The 26,107-nt window shown below is 40.9% G+C and overlaps 1 protein-coding gene across 5 annotated transcripts in view; it reads left to right on the top strand.

Annotated features, from left to right (window-relative positions):
• Positions 1-26,107, top strand: part of LOC126548203 (EEIG family member 2) — a 100,524-nt gene that overhangs the window by 585 nt on the left and 73,832 nt on the right. For all 5 annotated transcript variants that reach the window (XM_050196351.3, XM_055063087.2, XM_050196350.3 and 2 more), the window contains exon 2: positions 135-355. In XM_050196351.3, the coding sequence (XP_050052308.1) occupies positions 210-355 (146 nt within the window). In that variant the 5' untranslated portion in view covers positions 135-209. The remainder of the gene's footprint in view (positions 1-134; positions 356-26,107) is intronic.

Below are 26,107 nucleotides of genomic sequence, written 5' to 3'. Positions count from 1 at the left end.
TACTTATCGCGGTGTTAACGTCGCCGCCGTGGAGTTCATTCGGCGCATGACGCTTGCGGCACGTATCGAATGACGGCGGCCGCTGTGCGTGTTTTGTCTGATGCGTTCATGGGCGCTTGTTTGTAATGCCGCAGTGTCGCCGGGGTCATGTGAAGCTGCCATGGTCTTCTGTGGCTGCCTCCTGATTCCGAACACCCGCACCTCGAATCATGACCTTCATGCTGAAGAAGAAAAAGTACAAGTTTCAGGTTGACATTCGCATCGAAGAGCTGACTGCTGTGCCATTCGTCAATGCGATCCTTTTCGCCAAGATCCGTCTCCTCGACGGGGGAAACTTCTCGGAGACGTCGTCGAGGTAAGTTTTCGTGTTTACTACTCTCTCGGTCCTGTCGCTGCGTGAGGAACGGAACTAATTGCGGCGTAGGTGCGGTTGTGATGTAATGAAACCGGCAAGATTGAGCTCATTCATATAAATATCCAATGTTCCCATGAACTCACATTCTGGAAGAAACTCATATCGGCAGAGCGAAAGGGGGATTAAACAATGCAGGTTGTTCTTTCCTTCAATAATTTAGTGATCGTTTCGTCGTAGATAGTGCGCCAAGTCGTTAACTGGCTGTCTCCAATTCTTGCGTGCGACTCTTTGCACAAGTTAGTCATTCAACTCGAACGTTCTTGTTTTCGGGAAACGCCGTGGAACGTCTTTGGCTTATGGTTTGTTCTGTGCTGAGCGTGTGTCAATGCCGCCTTTCACCCTTCTATTTTGTCTGTCATGTCCTCTACTTAAGAACCATCCCATAAGGCGAAGTTTTGATAAATTTTCACTCAATTGTTCGGCTTGCGAGTGTGCAAGCTTTGTGTATTTAATTTACACCTAACCCGATATTCGGTTTCGTGGCAGTTTAATTCCCACAACGCTTTCCATAATGACACAAGAAAGTGCTTATGTTGGCATAAGGCATGTAGATTCACAATTTTCCTGTTTTGTTACTCATTTGTGGTATAGCCTACATTTTCTGTTTCCTTGATATTGAAGCTAGTTATATGTAAACATTGTTTCCCAGATTAAATAATCCGGAAGGACTTTAGTGCTCAATAATTATTCTTATTTGTGCTAGTTAGTTTGTGGCTGGTAAATAATTTCAAAAAACACAAGAAATGATAATCAATCAGCTAGAATGGCATGTACTAAGACAGGGACGCTAACTCAAGAACTTTACGATTTTAAGCACTGTCATTTCTTTTAGCTGCATCATAGTCCCAGTGTGCAGTTGTTTATTTTGCATTGGTTAAAGTGCAGCGGGGCTGGCAGTGGTATAAATCAGTATATCATCAACCTACCAGTCTCACAACAAGTACTTTCAAGATTCATGGGAAAGCTTCACTTTGCTCAAGAAAAAAAAAAAAAAGAAGCTGTAAATCATTTATACTATCCTCCTCCCAGTTCTTCCACGTCTAGTGCACTGTCTGAAGCACTACTCTGTGAAAAACAGTAACACACATGCTTCAAGGCTAAGTGGCAGTGCTCTCTGGATGTAAGGCACCCCAATTTTTATTCTTCTTCCATTTCAATTTGGTGACCCAGAAATGTTGCATCTGATAACTCACCCGCATGAAAAGTGGCACACTGGCTCTGCGTTTGCTTCCTGATCAGCCTTCTCGGTCTCCTGCTCCCGGCTTTTTGCTTTTAAGCTAAGCTTTAGAATAAAAAATACCAAAAGCGGCACTGATTGCCTGCTGGCGAGATCCTTTTTGCGATATGATGGTTTTTCAGTCTGGCAAGCCAATGTGGTTCTTGTGTCGTATCTGATTGAACTTGCAAACTTTGACCCCAAACTTTCATTTATTGCTTGGGGTGTATCTTTAATGAATTCAGTACTCAGAGTGCATTTGTAGGTAGAGGTGTACGTGTGGGGAATATTAATGCACAGGCCACCTGAGTTCATTTAAACGATTCATTTCTAGAGTTGTTTTTTTCCCCCTTCCTCCTTCATCATCACATTTCATTATATCTATGACTTGCCGCTGTTGGAGTTGTGCTCTTCCGATATTTTTCAGTTCAAGCTTTTGTTTTATTGAGGTCAAAAATATTAGAACTGGTTCCATATTGTTTGTCGTAACCCATCATTTCTTTGGACCAGTGTGAGTGCCTTTTATGCATATATGCTTTTATGCATTCGATCCCGGTCGCGGGATCGAATCCCGGCCACGGCGGCCGCATTTCGATGGGGGCGAAATGCGAAAACACCCGTGTACTTAGATTTAGGTGCACGTTAAAGAACCCCAGGTGGTCAAAATTTCCGGAGTCCTCCACTACGGCGTGCCTCATAATCAGAAAGTGGTTTTGGCACGTAAAACCCAATAATTTTTTTTTTGCATATAAAGTGTTGCTCACCTGAGCTGTGAGTATTAGGGGATTCTGTGTAGCCCTTATTAGCGTCCAGGCACAACATATTCATCAATAAGTTTCTTGTTAACAATTGGCTATTATCCAGATCATGCCCCACCTGCAGTTTTGTGAAAAACTGCTCAAGCTTTAACTATGACACATTTGCATTTAATTGTATACTGCCCTAAACCATGCACCAAAATTTGTCACTGCCTTCCATGTTTGTTTAGAATGGAGATCTCTTTCATGTACTTGTCGGTGCTCTCTCTAGTGGCTGATTCTAGCTAATTAAAATTAGATGGTACACAATCCTGTAGTGTCTTTGCTGCACTTATTGGTAGGTACTGATGGCATCACTGGGTGAGCAAAATGTGTGAGGGCACTTTTTGTTGGCTGGTATTTTGTATTTTGAGATTTAATAACTTTTACTTGCATGCACTAATTTACTTACTGTTTTCTGTATTGAACTTGGGAATGTATGAAGAATGCTTTGAAACCCGCCGTGGTTGCTCAGTGGCTATGGTGTTGGGCTGCTGAGCACGAGGTCGCGGGATTGAATCCCGGCCATGGCGGCCGCATTTCGATGGAGGCGAAATGCGAAAACATACGTGTACTTAGATTTAGGTGCACGTTAAAGATCCCCAGGTGGTCGAAATTTCCGGAGTCCTCCACTACGGCGTGCCTCATAATCAGAAAGTGGTTTTGGCACGTAAAACCCCATAATTTTTTTGAGAATGCTTTGAAGCAAAATTATTTGCAATTCAAATAAAGTTTCCCGTCCCCTTTAAGTGCTTTATTAGTATGAAGTAGAAAGGACACCCACTGTCATTTTTGTTCAGGTATAACTGCATAAAAACGTGTTTTATGAACAGCCACTTTGTGACGCTGCCTCTGTCAGCAACCTAGAGACCCCCTACCCATTTATTTTGGTTCCACATGCGGAATTCGAATCTGTTTGAACCCTTTAAGCTAATTGTAATGTCATTTTGTGTGCTTGATACAGTTATGAATTGTAAAAGTCAACCTGATGCTTAAACATGGGTTGAATTATTTGCTTTTGACCAGCATGAATTACTAAGCAGTTGGCAAACTCTCATCTCTATTTCTTCTAGTTGCAAAATATGAGGGAGCAACATATAGGTTGCTGTGGTTTTGTTAAAATGTTTTCACTGTATCGTATTTTCACTGCACAGTATGCTTTATTTTGTGTCTTCAGCGATTGCTTAGTTTTTTACTCCATTGGTAGAGCGGTGGCACACATTTTTGAGGGTTGGTAGGTATATTTTATCATCATTATTTATTTTCCCTTAAGTGGACTGAGAACTGGACAGTATACGTAGTGAGACATTTATGGAAGTGAAAGGACCATGATTTATAGTGATAGAATCCAGCACACTGTTCACGATTTAAGTACGAATTATGATTTTAAGTTGGCAAAGAAAGTATCAAAAACCTGTAAGTGGCAAGGCCTGGCAGGGAAACCTTGATACTTGGGATGTATTGTTGCAATTACTGTAAGTCAACTGTTATTAAATACAGTATAGTTATTGCTTAAAATTGCAGTTGCTATATTATTTAGACATTTGTGCCTTATTCTATGCTTCGGAAATCAAAAGCGCATACATGGCTATGGCAACATGCTGAGCTGCGTATCACGTGTAAAAGAGTTGTTTTGTTTTCGATCCTATTCGTTTCGTTTTGGCTGGTTAAATACCAAAGCAGCTGGACAGGGAACCACAAAAACATGTAGCTATTATCGAAAAAATACTTTAACACTTCAGAAAACATGAATCGCAGGAACATCGACTTGATAAACAAAACATTATACTTTCTCACATCTATGGCCGCACCAATCATCTGCCTCTCACTAATGCCGGCGTATAATCCCTATCATGCGCACCAGTCACCTTTTTCAGCATGCTTCCAGTTAACGACTACATCCTCACTGCAGATAGAAAAATTTTTATAAAAGATGTTCCACGGCGTTTTCCGTGTTACCACTTCATGATTAGACACTCTGACTGGTAAGCTTTCCATTGCAAAAAAAAATAATAATAAATAAAGGTTACTATGAAAACTGGTTGTCAGTCCCACAAGGACCCCTGTCGAGGTTTTACATAAGAGAGGGGGGGGGTTACAAAAGCTAACAATAGGAACAAAGACATGGTTACGGTTTTCTACAAAATTTAGCCTGTGGATTCGTTTGAGGACAGAACTAAAAAATACATTTAAAGATAGTAAAAATAAAGAGAACTAAGAGGCGCACTGAATACAATGCAAAAGCAAATCAGCAGAAAAGTCTCACTGCGAATCGCCAACCGCAAAAGAGGTAGAAACACAGTACTGGATGCTGCAAGAGTTAAAAAGGCAACAAGATGTGTAGGTTGATGGGCTAAGACGTTTTCTATGTAGTTGTGGGAAGTTAATATAGCTGGTAGAAAAGGCACAGCTTTGTAATTTCCCGACGAAACACCAATGGTTCGGCTCCCAGGGATGATTTAATTGCATCGATGGTTTCTTCACGGCTGTACCTGTAAGTGATGAATCTAGCGGCACGATTGTATTGATTCTAAATTGTTCAGTAAGCTTGGTGTGGGCTCCAAATAGCTGAGGCGTATTCAGGTTTACTTCGAATGAAAGTTTGGAAGTTGAAGTTTATTTGTAGCGCAAGAGAAAACAAGGATACATCTTCAGCAGTACATTAGTAGGTCCCAAAATAGAACACTCCGGGGGGGGCCTCCTGTTTCAAGATAATGGTATAAGCAGCAGTAGGATGCATCCAACAAATGATTATACATAGCAGATTGTTATATAAATACAAAATAACAAGATAAAACAATGAAATAAGGAACTGTGCTAATAAAAAAAAGGTTATTTAATTATGATGAGGTAACAGAGGCATAAATACAGATTATCAAGATTGTTTATCAAGAATTTATAACTACAACATAAAAGTATTTGCTTAAGATGAATGTAAACAAGAGTGAGGAAATTTATACATAGTAGAAATTGCTATAAACATAGTAGAAAACACACATCCACAGAAAAAAAACGAAATTGGCAAAAATATATATATATATATATATATATATATATATATATATATATATATATATATATATATATATATATAGAGAGAGAGAGAGAGAGAGAGAGAGAGAGAGAAATCACAGTACAAGCAAGCCTCCTAACAATTTTATTTTTAATTTTCGTTTAAAGGAGTACAAAGAAGACGTAATCTTCACGTTTTCAGGAATTGCCTTCCAAACAGTTATACCACCAAATCTGAGGGTAAACTTTCCATAATTAGGTGTGATTTTGGGTAAAAGAAGGTTGTTCTGTTCAGAAAACCTAATGTTGTATGAATTAACGATGTGACACAAAAAAAAGGTCATCTGTAGGTATGTTTTTTAACATACCTACAGATGACCTTTTTTGTGTCACACCTTTAATTCATATTTTAACATACCTACAGATGACCTTTTTTATGTCACATCATTAATACATACAACATTAAGTTTTCTGAACAGAACAACCTTCTTTTACCCAAAATCACACCTAAATATGGAAAGTTTACCGTCAGATTTAGTGGTATAACAATGAAGTGAAATATGAGAAGTGATAAATATTGAAATAAGTACCAAAAGGGTAGAATACGAATATGTTGGTAAATAGGCAGGGAATGGCAGTGCAGTGGTCTAAATGTCATGAGTTTCGTTGCTTGGTTTTGAAGGTGTTCTAAAGGCTTGAGGTGAGTAGGATATGGGTTTCCCCATGTAGACGAACAGTATACTAAATGGCTACCTATGTATGCATGATATAAATCGAAGTAAGAATATGTGGTGCAAAGTATGCACATGTTTTAATGAGAACATGAATACCAAATGAAACTTTGTGCAGCAATGAACTGACCTGACTGGTATTTTAGGTGCTTGTCAAAAGTAACACCAAAAAATCTTACATTTTGAGATATTGGTAGTTCATAATTATTAAAAGAAATATTATGGGATTTACTATTACCAGAGTCCTTCAATTTTTTTTTCTGGTCACGAAACTGCCGCCTCAGTTTCATATAGAGCCAGCGCCCGCCGCTAGAGGCGCAACCGTGCATGAGAGGGCATGCGAACGCCGCTACCGCTGTGGTTGTGTGTGGGGCAGCCTCGGTATTCTAGCTTTCTCAACTTCCTCAGCCGTCGCTTTAGTTTCATGTAACTATTTTTAACATTGAATATGCTTAAATTACTGCCTGAGCACGTCTTCTGCCATGATATGAGCGTCCGGGACGAAAAAAAACAGCCGCTCATAACATGGAGCTTGCAGTGATCTCAGGCCAAAAAAAAAATCTGGGATTTTAAGAGCCAGAACCGCGATACTGTCACGTGGTGGTGACGTTGAACACAGTAGTAATACTGTGAAAGACAAAACTAACATTTATTGGGCGAACCTGTGCCCACAAAAACAGGCTACACTTATAGCACAACGATAGCGGCGAACACGGTCGGCGATCATCGAAAATCTGATCAGCGGGTCAAGCGCGTCGGCTTTTATACAGCAGTCGTCGAATGTTCCAGACTAATCGTTGGGACCCGCGCGCCTTCCACAAAGTTCTACACCATTCGCGTCAGGCGATGAAATCAGATAACGTAAGGTTCGGCGACAACAGACAGCGGATAGAAGCATCGATAACTTTCCAGAAACTTCGGATACATGCAGGCGCGTCCCACGCCGTGCGATAACGTTTGTTAGGCGGCGAAACGTGGTCGCCCGATAAAGATAAGTACACGTGTCAATACGATTATGAGGCACGCCGTAGTGGAGGACTCGGGATTAATTTTGACCACCTGGGATCCTTTGAAATGCACCTAAATTTAAATGAACGGGTGTTTTGCATTTTGCCCCCATCGAAATCGTCCGCTGTACACGGCCGGGCGGTCTCGGTCCAGATTTCTTCATCATCGCCGTTCGCCTCAACACTTCGGTGGGCTTGGCTTTTTAATATTTGCCTGAAGTTAAACACCGCGCTTTCGCAACAAAGCGCCAGTAATCCCACTTATCACCAGATGCAAACATATGGGCTGTTGCACCCCCGCTTACCCGTAAGTAAGCGCCAACTCTCCGTTGCACATAGCGCCAGATTGTTCGCCGAGCACAGCTGTTCACTTTCTGTTAAACTGTGGCAGAGAAGGACTCTGACTGGTGGGCAGTATCTTATAAGGAGATCAAAAGAATGAAATTGTTATTGCAAAGGGCTGCTACCGTAGAATACTTAATGACAAAGAAAAGGAAATTGAGCTGCTCCGTGCGCTTAAGATTTCTCTGCAAAGCGATGCCATTTCTGAATGAGATTTAGGTAGGATTAATGCAAGACAAACTTCGCTACTAAATGTCTTTGGTGCGGCTTTTAGCAACGGATTAAGGCGAACGTGAAGTGTTAGGACCTGCACAGTTAGGACCTGCATAGGCAATTGCCTTAGCAAGTAGTCGTTTAGAAGCGTCAGTAAGCCCAGCACTTATTCACGCTGCTCATGGTTTCGACGCAGAAGTGACGAGACTAGGTATTTTGGTTCTTAATGCGCAACTATTTACAATATGTTAAAATGCTGCAATCACCGGTCCTGATATTGTTATCGTGGTCGAAAAATGAAAAACACAACTACTTTATAATTCGATTAAAATAAATAAAATGTGTTGATGCAAAAACAACATACAAGCATGATCATTTATTTATCATGTAAAATAAGCGGATCGAAATACAGACAGCACAGAGGCGTCCGGTCACGAATGGTTCACCATTCACAATGCAAGAAGTTTGTTAAAAGCATGACACTGATATAGTAAGCATAAAGAAATAACATCAAACGTGAGAGATGTGCATTGGGCTGCAGGAAACAAACACCAGCAAACGAATGGCAATAAATACAGAATGCATAATCGATTGTTTCTATAAACAAGAAAGTGTAAAGCATAAGCATTTCATAACGCATGGCAAAACAACTCTCAAACGAACACAAGTAGCCACATCACAAAGACAGCATTTTTTTTTAATGGCTTGTTAGAGATACCACCATTCTACTTCTTCAGCTGTTACTTGCAACACGTGTTCGGCATCGTTGTCCCACCCCGCCACTTCAACTAAACAGCCCAGCACTCAAAAAATAGCGCAGCACATGCACAGAACGCACCCGATCACTCAGCTCGCCTCGCACTGCGCACGCGTTTCGTTACGTGAACGATGCCCTCTGTGGCACAGTGGCACAGCGTCGCGGCACCTTTGGGCAGCATATGAACCTCTCCCATAGCGTGACGGCGGAGTTTTGTGACCAGAAAAATGTGGAAGGACCCTGCCATTACTTTTCATGGATTATGGAACAGGACATTGTTTTGTCTTGGTTTAAAGTTGCTTTAAAGTACACCACATGTGGACGTTGAAGAGGTCAGTATTGAGTGTAGCTTGCAGAGCAGTTAGTGTGTGCTGAGATTAGTGTATGAATAATAAGAAAAGCAATGTACCTAAGATGGAAGCCTGAGGAACACCACTGGTAATTAATTTATTTGTAAAGTAAGGATCATTTTCATAACAGACAACTATGGGACGATTAGACAAGTAGCAGTGGAAAAGTTCAAGAGGTGAACCAGTAATGCTGAATTGCTCTAGCTTCTTTAATAGAATGCAATGATTTAATGTGTCAAATTCCTTTGTAAGATCATTAAATATAGCCCCTACAATTAGTCACCGACCAATGGCTTGCTTAATTTTGTCAGTTACGTGAACTAGTGCTAACTCAGTTGAATAGCCATGTCTGAACCCAAACTGGAGGGGACTAATAAGTGTAGGCTTATTTGGGTAGTTCATGAGGCGAGTATAAATAAGGTTTTCAACAACCTTGCTAGAGAATGGCAATATACAAATGGGATGGTGATTGTTCATATATTCGCGATTGCCTTTCTTGAAGACGGGAATTATTTGGCCAACTTCAAATGAGTTAGGAAATACCCCAGCACGGAACATTTCGTTAATAATATCAGCAAGGACAGGTGAGATGTCAGCAGAAACAAGCTTGATATGAGCTGGTCTGGTGGAATCAAGGCCAGGTCCAGTTCATTTTAAGGAATAGATAACATTGTAGACTTCACGTGGTGAAACAGGACCCAGATAAAATGAGCATGAGCTACGCTAAATACTAGTCACCATCTGCACTAGCTGGAGGACTTATCAGAAGCAACAAAGTGTTCACCAAATGCGTTAGCAACGTCAATATCTCTGGTGTACTCATGATTATTGACAATTTTTCTGATGACCGGATCAGACTTTTTCATATTAAGAAACTGTCGAATTAGTTTCCAGTTATGCCTGGTATTGTTTCCGTTTTAAAGTATTTTGTTTTCATAGTAGTCTTGTTTTGCACGCCAGACAGAGAATGGCAGAAAGAATGTTTGAATATGTATGGAAGCGATTCAAATTTATGTTAAAGGGCTGTGATTCAAATTTTTTGTGCAGATTATTTTTTCTTATTGAACGCAACATGGATCTATAGTCCAAGGATTTCTTGGAGTAGAATACCAATCTGTGACTTAGGAATAAGTAGTACACTGATCAATGGATTTAGTAATTCTGGAATGGAACATAGAAAATGCCTTCTCAGGACAACCTTCCATATATACGTCATCCCAGTTTGTTATATTTACCTGAGGAATAAACTGTGTTTTGTTGAATGAAGATTTAACATATCTTTTAGAATTGCTAACGGTTTCTGAACCTAGACAAAAAGACAAGGAGTAATGATCAGTGATAGAATAATTGATTACTCCAAAAGAGCAATCAATCAAATCAAGAAATGTTGTGATCAATCAGCGTTGAAGAGCCTGAAAGATCACACCTAGTTGGAGTCTGAATTAGGGAAGAAAAGCCATAGCTGAGTAGACAAGTTACACAGTCAGAGCAAGAGTGACAATTCAAATTGAGAATTTTAATGTTTATGTCTTTTCAAATTATATTTTTATTTTCATTCATTCACGAATGTAATATATCTTCCAGTTGAGAACAGAATTCCGCATATGAGGTTGACGGTGAGTGATATATAGCACTTCCTATTGTACTGCTATTATTGACTGGTAGATAATTGCAGTCTAACTCTAGCCAGATGGATTCGCACAAGCTCGCCAGATCCATCACACCATTGATGCGATAGACGTGGCTGCTGTCTGATTTCCTAAGTTTAATAACACAGTTGTCAGTGGGAAGGTACTTCCAACCTTCACCTTTTTTGAGCTCGAGAGCCTGTGCAAAGAGTAGTTTTTTATCAGGCGTGAGGTGATCATTGATAAAAATTGGCTTGTTGTTACTCGAAGAAAAACTAATGGCTTATATGGTCAGTCTGGCCTTTCATGCCTTGGCTGCAAACTCAGCGCACTTAGCTCTTGAACAAAAACATGCATTAATGTTGTGTCCTCTTTAGCAGGAACATGATGCACAGTGTCATCCTTGGATTCAATGATAGGACAGCCAATCCTATCGCCAATGGCCTGCACCACTGCCAAGCAATTTTCGCACTCCATAGCGGGAACACGCTTTAATTTATCTCGACATTATTTAGATGAGAGTACTGTTCCAGAGCTGAGAGACGCGTCGACAACAGTTCATTTTCATCCTTGAGTGATTTGTTCTCTTTAGTGAGATACATCTTGAGTTTTCAGGGACTTGTATAGCACATAAATCATGCTCATACTTCCTTTCATAGAATAAATACGGAGGGCTGTAATATTTTAGCTAGATCAGCACATTATGGCATTGTGAAAAAGAATACAACAGTTCACTAATGGCAGCAGTGGTAGTGGTAGCAGGCTTATAAATGCAGAAGTGTAGAGCAATCAACCTGTACAGAGTAAGATGAAGACGTTAGGCACGTTGTTGTAGCCACACCCTCTGCTGCCAAATGGAAGGCACCAAGTACGGCTGCTCCTTAAGTAGAACTCGCGCTCATGCAAGTTTCGCTTTTATTCTTCCTAGTCAATGACTCAAGATACAACAATCAGCATTGTATCTGCTACGTGTGCCATTCAGCAAACTGTACAACTTGAGTTCCGTAAACTGGCTGCAACCTGTACAGAGTACGATGAAGCTAGTTAAACTAGCTAGTTCATAAGCTAGTTTTCGCGTGGATGAGGGGCACAGGGCAAGGGTACATATGACGTAACCAAGTGATTTAGTGGTGTCTGCAGCCAATTTTGTGATGTGCTTCAACCAGGTCAACTTGCTGTTAATTGTGATACTGAGTTCACAATATGATTCAACGGTGGATAAGGTTGTTGAGTACGGGTAATCCTTCTTGAGAGTGCATATGGAATATCTGCATAACTTTACATTTGGAGATGTTAAGTTTCATTAGAAAATTAAAACACGAGGTTTCATTTACATAGCTTCGGGGATACATTTCATGTATAATTTTAGGATTTCACCTGCCGTTGTTGCTTCGTGGCTATATTGTTGCACTGTTAAGCACGAGGTCGCGGGATCGAATCCCGGCCACAGTGGCCGCAATTCAATGGGGGCGTAATTCTAAAACACCCGTGTACTTAGATTTAGGTGCACGTTAAAGAACCCCAAGTGGTCAAAATTTCCGGAGTCCCCCACTATGGCGTGCCTCATAATCAAATCGTGGTTTTGGCACGTAAAACCCCATAATTTAATTAATAATATCAGATTTCAGTTGGAAACTGACCCTTGCAATGTTTAACACACGAACCCTTTCGAGTGAAACTAGCCTAGCAAGATTCTTTGAAGAACTATCAGGCATTGTTTGGGATATCATTTGCCTTAGTGAGGTTAGAAGTGCTTATACAGCACTGACAAAAGGCCACGTCCTCTGCTGTAGAGGACTACCAGGTAAGAAGCAGTTCGGAGTAGGATTCCTAATCCATAAGGACATGGCGAGCAACATTGACAAATTCTACAGCATTAATGAGAGGGTAGTACAAACCTACGCTCCAACCTCCAGTCACGGTGATGAAGAAATAGAACAGTTTTATGAAGATGTTGAATTGGGGATGCGAAAAGTGCAAACTCGGTATTCTGTAGTAATGGGTGACTTCAATGCAAAAGTGGGGAAAAAGCAGGCTGGTGAACAAGCAATTGGCAACTACGGCACCAATTCTAGGAATGCTAGAGGAGAGATGCTGGTAGAATTCGCAGAAAGGAATAAGCTGAGAATAATGAACACCTTTTTCAAAAAGCGTAGCAACAGAAAGTGGACCTGGAAAAGCCCTAATGGTGAAACAAGAAATGTAATTGATTTCATACTTTCTGCCGATCCCAGCATAGTGCAGGATGTAGAAGGGATAGATAGGGTAAAGTGCAGTGATCATAGGCTAGTGAGGGCTAGGATTCACCTCAATTTGAAGTGAGAAAGAGTAAAGTTGGTCAAGAAGAAACAAGTCAACCTGGAGGCAGTAAGGGTAAAAGCAGATAAATTCAGGCTGGTGCTTGCAAACAAATATGCAGCCTTAGAACAGAGAGATAAAGATGGCATAGAGGTAATGAATGAAACTGTAACTAGGCTGGCTTCAGAGGCAGCAATTGAAGTGGGAGGCAAGGCACCAAGGCAACCAGTAGGCAAGCTCTCCCAAGTAATAAAGGACCTAATAATGAAGCTACAAAGAATGAAAGTGTTGAACTCAAGAGATGAGATAGAATTCGCGGAGCAGTCAAAACTGATCAACAAGGCGAAACTAAGTGATATTTGAAATTATAACGTGAGGAAGGCTGAAGAAGCCAAAAGAAATGGACGCAGCCTGAAATCAGTGAGAACGAAACTTGGCATAGGACAAACCAAGATGTATGCACTAAAAGATAAGCAGGGTAATATCAGCAATCTTTACGGTATAGTAAAAGCAGCGGAAGAATTCTGTACTGACCTGTACAGTACCCAGAGGACTAAGGATAACTCCATTCGAAACAGTAATAAACAGGATGCAGAAACTCCTCCTATAACTAGCGATTAGGTCACAAGAACCTTGCAAGACATGAAACGACGAAAAGCGGGAGAAGAAGATGAACTACCAGTCAATTTAATCGAAGATCGTGGAGACATAATGCTTGAAAATCTAGTGGCCCTTTATACAAACTGTCTATCGATTTCAAGGGTCCCAGAGAACTGGTAGAGTGCCAGCATTATACTAATCCACAAAAAGAAAGACTTTACAGAATTGAAAAATTATAGGCCCGTTAGTTTACTTCCAGTATTATATAAAATATTCACCAAGATAATCTCCAATAAAATAAGGGCAACACTGAACTTTAGTCAACCAAGGGAATAGGCGGGTTTCAAGAAGAGATACTCTACAATGGACCACATCCATGTCATCAACCGGGGAATCGAGAAGATTACGAAAAGGCATTTGATTCAGTCGAGATACCAGCAGTCATAGAGGCATTACATAAACAAGGAGTACAGGATGCTTACGAAAATATTTGGGAAAGTATCTGCGGAGATTCCACAGTTACCTTAATTCTCCACAAGTAGGAAGATACCTATAAAGAAAAGGGTCAGACAAGGAGACACAATCTCTTCAATGCTATTCACTGCGTGCTTGGAAGGACTATTCATGCGTTTAAACTGGGAAGGCTTAGGAGTAAGGATCAGCGGCGAATATCTTGGCAACCTTCGTTTTGCAGATTCCTGTTCTATTCAGCAACAATGCAGACGAATTACAGCAAATGATTAAGGACCTTAACAGAGAGAGTAAGAGTGGGGTTGAAAATTAATATGCAGAAGACAAAGATAATGATGAATATCCGGGCAAAGGAACAGGAGTTCATGATCGCCAGTCAGCCTCTGGAGTCTGTGAAGGAGTATGTTTACCTAGGTCAATTAATCACAGGGAACCCTTATCACGAGAAGGAAATTCATAGAAGAATAAAAATGGTTTGGATCGCATACGGCAGACATTGCCAGCTCCTGACAAGAAGCTTACCATTATCATTGAAATGGAAGGTGTACAATCAATGCATTCTACCAGTGCAGACATACGGGGCAAAAACTTGGAGACTGACAAAGAAGCTTGAGAACAAGTTAAGGACTGCGCAAAGAGTGATGGAATGAAGAATGTTAGGCGTAACGTTAAGAGACGGGAAGAAAGCGGTCTGGATTGGAGAGCAAACAGGGATAGCCGATATTCTAATTGACATTAAGAGAAAGAAATGGAGCTGGGCAGGCCATGTAATGTGTAGGTTAGATAGCCGCTGAACCATTAGGGTTACAGAATGGGTGCCAAGAGAAGGGAAGCGCAGTCGAGGACGGCAGAAGACTAGGTGGGTGGATGAAATTAAGAAATCCGCAGGCACTAGCGGGAATTGGTTGGCGCAGGACAGGGGTAATTGGAGATCGCTGGGAGAAGCCTTCGTCCTGCAGTGGACATAAAATGGTATGATGATCATAGTGATGATGGTAATGATGATTAGTTATAAAGGTGGAAGCAGACAATATTTACAGCTTTGTTTAATCATTCAGGGAGCTCGTCATGGTTTCTGTTTAATACAGTTGTGTTTCTGCTATTTTCTTGGCAGTAATGACATAGGGTTGACTGCTCGGAAGCAGTTACTATTTTGTAATAAAATGGTAATGTGTATTATTGCTCACTGCAGTAGGCAGTTGTGTAACAGGAGTGAAATGACAGGCTTTTTTGTTGCCATAGAGCACATATTTTCTTTGGTTTGCTTAGAACGAGTGTTTGCTAGACAACATCCCAGTGGTATTGGCTTTTGGCACATGTTTGTGAGGATAATGTGTAGTAATTATGCATGAATGATAAATCATAAGCAATGCCTCCAGTGTAACAGAAGGAAAACATGGAGGTTGCTTATTCCTTTCCCTCTAGTGCATCCTGCTTTCATAGTGCAGACTGTAAATGAGCTCTCTTAGCTTACTTCCTTATGAAGCTATTACTTGCGTTCTGTTGGTGCAAGCTTGCACACACAGACAAAATATTTTAGTGAGAGACAGTGGTCCTTTAGTCAGCAAAAGTGAAAGCTGCTCTTTATTTTATTTACGAAACTGCATTATAATAATATAACATTGATATGTTATAATATTCCACTCTCAATGAATCTCTGAATATTTTCTTAGTCCTTCTATTTTTTATTGCATAATCACTTATCATTTGTGATTATGCGATTAGCGTGAAAGAATCTGCTAATGCATTGAAAAGTGGCGTGGGACTGGCCACTCAAGGCACTTTGCATGTATGTAGCACATATTGAGCAACAAAAAGCTCTATTGGGAGTTTTTCATGTTGGTCTACAATTTTCTTATTGACACTTTTCATCTAATTATAATATTTGAGAAGTTGATAAATATGGCTAATTATCCAATTAGGCAGAATGAAAAAAAAGTTTAAGAATCTCCAAGTGACAGCAAGCAACATTACCTTGGTTCTGCCCAGCTACATGACATTTGCATATTTTAACTCTGGCTTAAATTAGCTGGGACACCATGTATGCATGCCCACACAGACTCAGACTAATAAAATGCTGGGACTTCTCTTACTTTATTTTTTAATGTAACTTAACCTAAATGCTTTTAAATTCAAGTATACTGGTTACCCCGACTAGATTCATTACGATTGGGATTTATAGCTCAAATTACATGCTACTTTGAAATTCTTAAACAGTGAACATGACTATGCATAAGTGAACCTAACTATGTACAGTTTGTAAAACTTGTGATGATGTTTCTTTTTAAGGGGGGAGGCAAAGTGAATTAGAAATTGTCAGTGCTCCTTAGTGAACTTTAATACTATCTTTTGCATTTAGTACAGTTGGGAAAAAAGATTTTTTTTTTCCTCTGTGTCATAAAATTTTTGACATACAGCTGCAGATTTCTTCCAGTCGTGACCTACTTACTGACATTTCATTCTGCCTTGCACTGGACATTTATTTGACTTTTACATGCTGCATTGGTCATCGCAAATACTTCACTAAGCTTAGGATCCAATTGTGCGGTCACATGAGAACTGCAGAAGCTTCTTTTAGCCAGCTTTTGATGTGGAATGGGTGTGGCAATAACTGTGGGCAACAGGTGGGCTACGTGCCACGCTGGGATGTCATGTCATGTGCAGCTGCCCACTTCAGTGCTGCATCGTCACGCCACGCTTGGCACAGTAGACGTACCTTCCATTGTTTTTCTGCCCTCTCTTCCTTCCAGCTGTTTCCTCAATGGTTTATGTGGGATAGCATACAACAATCACTTTGGGCAGGGATTTCCTGTGTTACCTTTCTCTCATTCTTGCATTGTTGTTGCTGCCTTTATTGATTGTGTCATCTGCCAGCCATTTGCAAGCATGACACAGAAAATACAGCATTTGACACCTTCCTCTGAGTTTGTCTTATTTGTTGCTTTTTTTGTAACTAAGTGGGTTGGGTGTGTAAATAGTTGGGGCCTTTTATAAAAAGGCTGTGTACACAAGTGTCTAAATTTTTGTATGCCTCTTTTTGTCACTGGTATCATGCCTTCGTGTTCTTGTACACAATATGTATCCCTCTGGGTAACATCTTTTCTCCAGTATAACATTTTTTTTTTTTCCAGTATAGGGTACTCAAACCTCACAGACAGATGATGCTCTTATTTCTAAATATATGTGAGCTTTGCATTAGTTCGACTCTAGCAGGTGAAGTTTGCAAACTCAAAGGACACTTAATTCTGGCTCATTCCTCACGGACAACTTAATTGGAGAGCACCATCTTTGGCCCTGACCGTTTGCTTATATGAGCTGATCTTGGCTGTAGTAGCATTCTTGCCACTTTTCACCTCTTACTTTTGGTCCAAGCTCTTAACTGTGGTACTGCCAAATTAGCGAATGTCACTAACGTCGACCACTTCTGCGAAGTGCTAGCTAGCATTGTGTGATGTACCTTATATTCTATATTATGCTTACTAGTTGCATTACATTATTACTTTGATTCGATATAATGTTTGTTGGACATTGGTTCTTATCGTTAATTTCTGTATTATTGCTCTTCGCCTTTCTTTCTACTGCAGCCACCTATTTTCTGATTTTGTAACTATGTGGCTAAACATGTTCTTTTTTTGTTCTATTACAATATTTCATACTTAAAGGTTTGTTATTGTAGCCTCTCCATTCTATAATTCTTCATAAAAAAGCCCTGAAGGTATCACAAACTCAAACAATGTTATAGCTGCTATCTGTCTAGAAGTCCTGTTGTTATCAGGGCCAAATGTTTTCATTCCATGACCTCTGAACGTGGCAGGATACATGTGCTATTCTGACAGGTGACTTGAGAGGCCTTAGGTGCTGTGCAGGGTTGCAGCGTTTGCTGTATTATAGGGCTATTTCCAGATTGGCTGAGCTAAACGTGTTGGCTTTTTGTGCACAGGGCAAGTAATATTGCCACATCCTCTATGGTCGCCGCGGGTATGTGCCAGGCGATGAAAAGGACGCTGAAGTAGCGCGCGATAGAAAAACAGAGACAACAACGACGTCGCGTTGTCTGCGCTGATAAAGTGCTTTTACACGTCCTCGACACCGGCTTTCCCGTCTCCTACTAGGCTGTTACAATATTCTCAATGTTGCACTCAACAACCGCTACATATATGAAACTAAATTTGACTGATGTTTGTGCAACAAACCTTGTGCTCGGCGGCAGGAATGAAAAATGACTTGGTACTAGACAGGTTTAGCATTCCTTACAGCCCGCTTTGCTCACATTTTATGTGCCTAGGCACTACAGAGAGCTGCATTCATTTCACATCTTGATAGGCGCATCATAGTGTGCCTGCCAGATAAGCAAACAATGTGCAGTTAGCTTGGCAGCAAAACAACAAAGAAGTCAAGAGGATGCACCATCACATTCCACTCAACTGGCTCTGCAGCAGAGTGAGGGCAGCATTCTGCCTACCAGTGCCCGGCATGAGCATTGTGCACACACACCATATCTTTCCCGCTAAGCAGCTGGGTTCAAATTGTGAGGTTACAGTGGTCTTTGTCGAGCAGACCGTGAACGCTCGGCTGAAATTCTCTGCTAATTTATAAAATAAGCAAACTCCTGAATAAACTAGAATGTTTGTTATCTAATAGTCTGAATTCATCTTGGGTGCTAGGTGCGAAAACACACACGACACAAGGAAGGAGACGGGACAGAGCGCCTGTCCCGTCTCCTTCCTTGTGTCGTCTGTGTTTTCGCGCCTAGTACCCAAGATGAATTGTGACCAACTTGCCCAACAAGACGTCCTTTTAATAGTCTGAAGTGCGTTATTGCCAAAAAACTACAGTACTTTAATATTTTGTCATTTTAGATGGTAACATACGAAGTCATGCCTCGTAACAAATATTATTTAGTTATCCTAGTTCATCACTGTCCTACACAATGTTTTACACAAACGTGACCTTCCTTAATGAAGTTATGGGTGTTTACATAAGAAGAAATTGCAGCAAGTGAACATATTTAGAAGTGGAAAATATTCAGATGCCATACATGTGTATTTGCCATCAGTTCAAAATTGCCTCAATCTTTTGAATGCAGCAAAGTATAAATGTAAGTCCTCATGGCTACATTTTTTAATGTGTAGGGGGGCTTAAAATGCCAAAAATAGAAAATCAATTTTGTGATGTAAAAAAAAAAATTCCAAATCTGGTGACATACCTTAAAATGTTGTCTAAAAACGGTGTAAAACCATAACATAAAAGTTCCGAATTACATTTTCTCATTTATTGCTATTTACTGTGCATTGAAAGCCGAGCACATGGGTATCGCATTTCTCTCAAGTCAAATTGTAGTACTCGCTGTTGTCCCACCCTAGGCATCAGAACACTCATGCAACTCATTGCCGTATGGTTAGAATGCCAAGTGCATTTAAATTTAGTTTTACTTAAAGTAATTACAAATGAGTAGTATGATATCAAAGCAATCCTGGCAAAGCTACAGGCTGGTAATTGTCTTTTTTTTTAACAGCTTTTCAATTGCACTTTAGCAGACGATGCTGTGCACTTGGTGGTTTATGTCTGCCACAGATTCCAGAGCATGGCCTCTGAGATCTTCAGCATGCTGCAGGCTCTGACCAATCTTGGAGGTCATGCTCAGGCACCGCACTGTTTCTCAGTGTTCTGGGCTCCGTGTTATTTCTTGCAAGCACGGTGATGACACCCATTTGTTCAGTTTGTCTGACTGTTTTTGTGAGCTTCTTATGCAACTCACCCACTCATATTTCAGATATCTAAAACTAGCCTTTTCACATAGTCCAAGATTATGTTGCAGTTGGGCGTTAATGCATGCAAAGTGAGAGATGTGGCTTTTGTTATTTTACTAGTAGCAAAACTCACTTAATCTAAAGATCATGGAAATGTCTTGTGTCAATTAATATGGCTATAACATTTTTGTATGTTTTGTGGTGTGTTCACACTGTGTTCCACTAATGAAGTAATGTCTGTTTATGATGTGTTGTAACTAGGCTACCAGAACGGAAACTGAATATGAAAACAGCGTGCAAATATGTATACTATGAAACTGGTGATTAGTGTTCTTCCTGTAGTTAAAACATTCGTAATTTGCCTCTATTATTATACCACTGGCATTTAAACTGTGTGTGTGTTGTGTAATGTTTATTTTTTTTTTAGAATTGCAACATTTCACGAAATGACCATAAGTAACTAGAATTTAAATCTTTCATCATCACCATCATCATCCTATTTTATGTCCACTGCAGGACGAAGGCTTCTCCCAGCGATCTCCAATTACCCCTGTCCTGCGCCAACCAATTCCCGCTAGTGCCTGCGGATTTCTTAATTTCATCCACCCACCTAGTCTTCTGCCGTCCTCGACTGCGCTTCCCTTCTCTTGGCACCCATTCTGTAACCCTAATGGTTCAGCGGCTATCTAACCTACACATTACATGGCCTGCCCAGCTCCATTTCTTTCTCTTAATGTCAATTAGAATATCGGCTATCCCTGTTTGCTCTCCAATCCAGACCGCTTTCTTCCCGTCTCTTAACGTTACGCCTAACATTCTTCATTCCATCACTCTTTGCGCAGTCCTTAACTTGTTCTCAAGCTTCTTTGTCAGTCTCCAAGTTTTTGCCCCGTATGTCTGCACTGGTAGAATGCATTGATTGTACACCTTCCATTTCAATGATAATGGTAAGCTTCTTGTCAGGAGCTGGCAATGTCTGCCGTATGCGATCCAAACCATTTTTATTCTTCTATGAATTTCCTTCTCGTGATAAGGGTTCCCTGTGATTAATTGACCTAGGTAAACATACTCCTTCACAGACTCCAGAGGCTGACTGGCGATCATGAACTCCTGTTCCTTTGCCCGGATATTCATCATTATCTTTGTCTTCTGCATATTAATTTTCAACCCCACTCTTACTCTCTCTGTTAAGGTCCTTAATCATTTGCTGTAATTCGTCTGCATTGTTGCTGAATAGAACAGGAATCTGCAAAACGAAGGTTGCCAAGATATTCGCCGCTGATCCTTACTCCTAAGCCTTCCCAGTTTAAACGCATGAATAGTCCTTCCAAGCACGCAGTGAATAGCATTGAAGAGATTGTGTCTCCTTGTCTGACCCTTTTCTTTATAGGTATCTTCCTACTTGTGGAGAATTAAGGTAACTGTGGAATCTCCGCAGATACTTTCCCAAATATTTTCGTAAGCATCCTGTACTCCTTGTTTATGTAATGCCTCTATGACTGCTGGTATCTCGACTGAATCAAATGCCTTTTCGTAATCTTCTCGATTCCCCGGTTGATGACATGGATGTGGTCCATTGTAGAGTATCTCTTCTTGAAACCCGCCTATTCCCTTGGTTGACTAAAGTTCAGTGTTGCCCTTATTTTATTGGAGATTATCTTGGTGAATATTTTATATAATACTGGAAGTAAACTAACGGGCCTATAATTTTTCAATTCTGTAAAGTCTTTCTTTTTGTGGATTAGTATAATCAGAGTCCTTCCATGTTTTTTCTGGTCACGAAACTGCCGCCTCAGTTTCATATAGCGCCAGCGCCCGCCGCTAGAGGCGCAACCGTGCATGAGAGGGCATGCGAACGCCGCTACCGCTGTGGTTGTGTGTGGGGCAGCCTCGGTATTCTAGCTTTCTCAACTTCCTCAACGATCGCTTTAGTTTCACGTAACTATTTTTAACATTGAATATAATTAAATTACTGCCTGAGCGTGTCTTCTGCGATGATATGAGCGCACGGGACGAAAAAAAAAGCCGCTCATAACATGGAGCTTGCGGCGGTCTCAGACCAAAAACAAGAAAGATCTGGAATTTTAAGAGCCAGAACCGCGATACGATTATGAGGCACGCCGTAGTGGGGGACTCGGGATTAGTTTTGACCACCTGGGATCCTTTAAAATGCACCTAAATTTAAATAAACGGGTGTTTTGCATTTCGCCCCCGTCGAAGTGCGTCCGCTGTACACGGCCGGGCGGTCCCGGTCCGGATTTCTTCGTCATCGCCGTTCGCCTCAACGCTTTGGTGGGCTCCGCTTTTTAATATTTGCCTTAAATTAAACACCGCGCATTCGCAACAAAACGCCAGTGGTCCCACTTATCACCAGAGGAGTAAGCGCCAATTCTCCGTTGCGCATAGCGCCAGATTGTTCGCCGAGCACAGCTGTTCAGTTTCTGTTAAACTGTGGCATAGAAGGACTCTGTGGGCAGTGTCTTATAACGATATCAAAAGAATGAAATTGCTATTGCAAAGGGCTGCTACCGTAGAATACTTAATGACAAAGAAAAGGGAACTGAGCTGCTCCATGCGCTTAAGATTTCTTGCAAAGCGATGTCATTTCTGAATAAGATTTAGGTAGAATTAATGCAAGACGAACTTCGCTACTAAATGTCTTCCTAGACAATCACATGTAAGAAGACAGGACAGACAGACAGACAGACCTGTCCTGTCTTCTTACATGTGATTGTCTAGAAAGCGCAACCAATGTTTCCTATTACAATGAACCAACTTGCCCAACAACGCATCCTGCTAAATGCCTTCGGTGCGGCTTTTAACAACGGATTAAGGCGAACCTGAAGTGTTAGGACCTGCACAGTTGAAACTAGCTGTAATTAGGCAATCGCCTTAACAAGCAGTCGTTTAGAAGCGTCAGTAAGCCCAGCACTTCACTGCTCGTGGTTTCGACGCAGAAACGACGAGACTAGGTATTTTGGTTCTTAATTCGCAACTATTTACAATATGTTAAAATGTTGCAATCACCGGTCCTGATATTCTTATCATGGTCGAAAAATGAAAAAAAAACTTTATAATTCGATTAAGAAAATAAATAAAACGTGTTGGTGCAAAAACAAAATACAAGCACGATCATTTATTTATCATGTAAAATAAGCGGAGCGAAATACAGATAGCACGGAGGCGTCCGGTCACAAATGGTCCACCATTCACAATGCAAGAAGTTTGTTAAAAGCATGACACTGATATAATACGCATAAAGAAATAAGATCAAACGTGAGAGGTATGCATTGGGAGGCAGGAAACAAACACCAGCAAACGAATGGCAATAAGTACAGAATGCATAGGCGATTGTTTCTATAAACAAGAAAGTGTAAAGCATAAGCATTTCATAACACACGGCTAAAGAACTCTCAAACGAACACAAGTAGCCACATCACAAATACAGCAATTTCTTTTAAATGGCTTGTTAGAGATACCACCTTTCTACTTCTTCAGCTGTTACTTAAACATGCAGACAAAACTTGCTCAGCAAATCACAATACAAATGAAGCTAACAGTGTGCTAATAACCTTCTTACTCATAGCAGCTTATAGACTTAAAAGTACATGCAATTGAAGAATTGTAGCCCATCATTAGCCAAGACTAAAGGACAATGGAAAATAAAACAATGCATATTATTCTGTTTTAACACTTGCATTTAAAGGAATTCTAATGCTATACCTTTCATAGATGGTCGGGGTAAGGGCGCTATTGCTGTGAACTACTCTATCCTGGTATAACACAAATTGAGGTTGCAACAAAGCATAAAGCAAATGTGTTCAGCGTCGGCTTCTCACGCTCCAGGGACACGTCGTCGCCGTTGATGTTGAAATTGTACGCAGTGACGATGTCCGAGGCGTCAAAGTGTTTCGCGCACACACGTGTATACTTCGATTCGAAATTAAAACCGCCACTTTCCTGCCGCGGTATGGCCCGCTTCCATTTCTCGCGCTGCTCCTTGTTATTGGGTAAACAGAACAACGACACCTTTTCGGTCGTGCCCTTGTAGCCGGAACGGCACCCAGGCACGCAACACGTGTTCGGCATCGTTGTCCCACCCCACCACTTCAACCAAACAGCCCAACACTCGAAAAATAGCACAGCACATGCACAGAACGTACCCGAAAAGTCAGCTCGCCTCGCACTGCGCACGCATTTCGGTACGCGAACGATGCCCTCTGTGGCACAGTGGCGCCGCGTCGCGGCACCTTTGGGCAGCATATGAACCTCTCCCATAGCGTGACGGCGGAGTTTCGTGACCAGAAAAACATGGAAGGACTCTGGTATAATGCTGGCACTCTACCAGTTCTCTGGGACCCTTGAAATCGATAGACAGTTTGTATAAAGGGCCACTAGATTTTCAAGCATTATGTCTCCACGATCTTCGATTAAATTGACTGGTAGTTCATCTTCTTCTCCTGCTTTTCGTCGTTTCATGTCTTGCAAGGTTCTTGTGACCTAATCGCTAGTTATAGGAGGAGTTTCTGCATCCTGTTTATTACTGTTTCGAATGGAGTTATCCTTAGTCCTCTGGGTACTGTACAGGTCAGTACAGAATTCTTCCGCTGCTTTTACTATACCGTAAAGATTGCTGATATTACCCTGCTTATCTTTCAGTGCATACATCTTGGTTTGTCCTATGCCAAGTTTCGTTCTCACTGATTTCAGGCTGCGTCCATTTCTTTTGGCTTCTTCAGCCTTCCTTACGTTATAATTTCAAATATCACTTAGTTTCGCCTTGTTGATCAGTTTTGACAGCTCCGCGAATTCTATCTTATCTCTTGAGTTCGACACTTTCATTCTTTGTAGCTTCATTATTAGGTCCTTTATTACTTGGGAGAGCTTGCCTACTGGTTACCTTGGTGCCTTGCCTCCGACTTCAATTTCTCCCTCTAAAGCCAGCCTAGTTAGTTTCATTTATTACCTCTATGTCATCTTCATCTCTCTGTTCTAAGGCTGCATATTTGTCTGCAAGCACGAGCCTGAATTTATCGGCTTTTACCCTTACTGCCTCTAGGTTGACCTGTTTCTTCTTGACCAACTTTACGCTTTCTCTCTGCAAATTGGGGTGAATCCTAGCCCTCACTAGCCTGTGATCACTGCACTTTACCCTACCTATCACTTCTACATCCTGCACTCTGCTGGGATCGGCAGAAAGTATGAAATCAATTTCATTTCTTGTTTCCCCATTAGGGCTTTTCCAGGTCCACTTTCTGTGTCTACGCTTCTTGAAAAAGGTGTTCATTATTCTCAGCTTATTCCTTTCTGCGAATTCTACCAGCATCTCTCCTCTAGCATTCCTAGAATTGACTCCATAGTTTCCAATTGCTTGTTCACCAGCCTGATTTTTCCCCACTTTTGCATTGAAGTCGCCTACTACTACAGTATACTGAGCTTGCACTTTTCTCATCGCTAATTCAACATCTTCATAAAACTGATCTACTGCCTCATCATCGTGTCTGGATGTCGGAGCGTAGGCTTGTACTACCTTTAATCTATACCTCTTATTATGTTTGATTATGACTACAACTATCCTCTCATTAATGCTGTAGAATTCATCAATGTTGCCCACTATGTTCTTATGGATTAGGAATCCTACCCCATGTTGCTTCTTATCTAGGAGGCCTCTATTGCAGAGGACATGCGTGTTATTCAGCAATGTATAAGCCTCACCAGTTCTTCTGTCACTAAGGCCGATGATGTCCGAAACAATGTCTGATAGTATATAAATCACTTATAATATAGTGTAGTATATAAATCGCTTATAAATCTTTATATATATATAACTTGTGCGGTGCTAAAAGGTAAACAGAACAAGTATTTAATTTCAACAGTTTCGACCGGTGGACTGATCTTCATCGGGGTTTACAAGAAACAGGGTTTCTTGTTACCCTGATATACACACACTAGTTAAAACCTTAGGTATAATAGCAATGAAGATGTAAAATGAAGATGCCTGCAAGAGACTGGCATCTAGCAGGACTGGGTGCTTATCTAACTTTCTAGTGAACCCAAAGGGTTCACTTTACTGGAATCAGGAAAAAAAATGGAAAGTGCATTTGTGTACAAATTCACTTTCTGTGCGTGCTTGTTTTCTCAAGTGCAGCCAGTGGCCTGGAATGCCCAGTATTCAAAATATTGGAGAAGGCTTTTTCCTGTCTGCTGTACCCATCTCAGCTTCACATTGTTTATTATTCTTGTGTGGCTGGCTCGAGGAGAGTGCCTTTTCTGTTTGGATTTCTGTACAGCAGCTTATTTGCTCATGCGAGTCGTGCCAGTTATTTTTGGACTGTTCCCATGGATGCAGTAATTTCTTATGCACCTTGTTTCTTTACCTAATGTAGTAAGAACATAAAGCTTCGAATGAGAAGCTTGTCTCAGGGTTGTGAATACAGTCGAACCCACTTATAACCATACCGGTTTTAACAATATATTGGTTATAACAGTGAGAAGCTGCAGCACCGTCCTCTTTTGTTTG

This window comes from Dermacentor andersoni, chromosome 1 (genome assembly GCF_023375885.2).
Source record: "Dermacentor andersoni chromosome 1, qqDerAnde1_hic_scaffold, whole genome shotgun sequence".
Classification (NCBI taxonomy): Eukaryota; Metazoa; Arthropoda; class Arachnida; order Ixodida; family Ixodidae; genus Dermacentor; species Dermacentor andersoni.
Note: the sequence above shows the minus strand (reverse complement) of the source record. Positions and strands in the feature narration are given on the sequence as shown.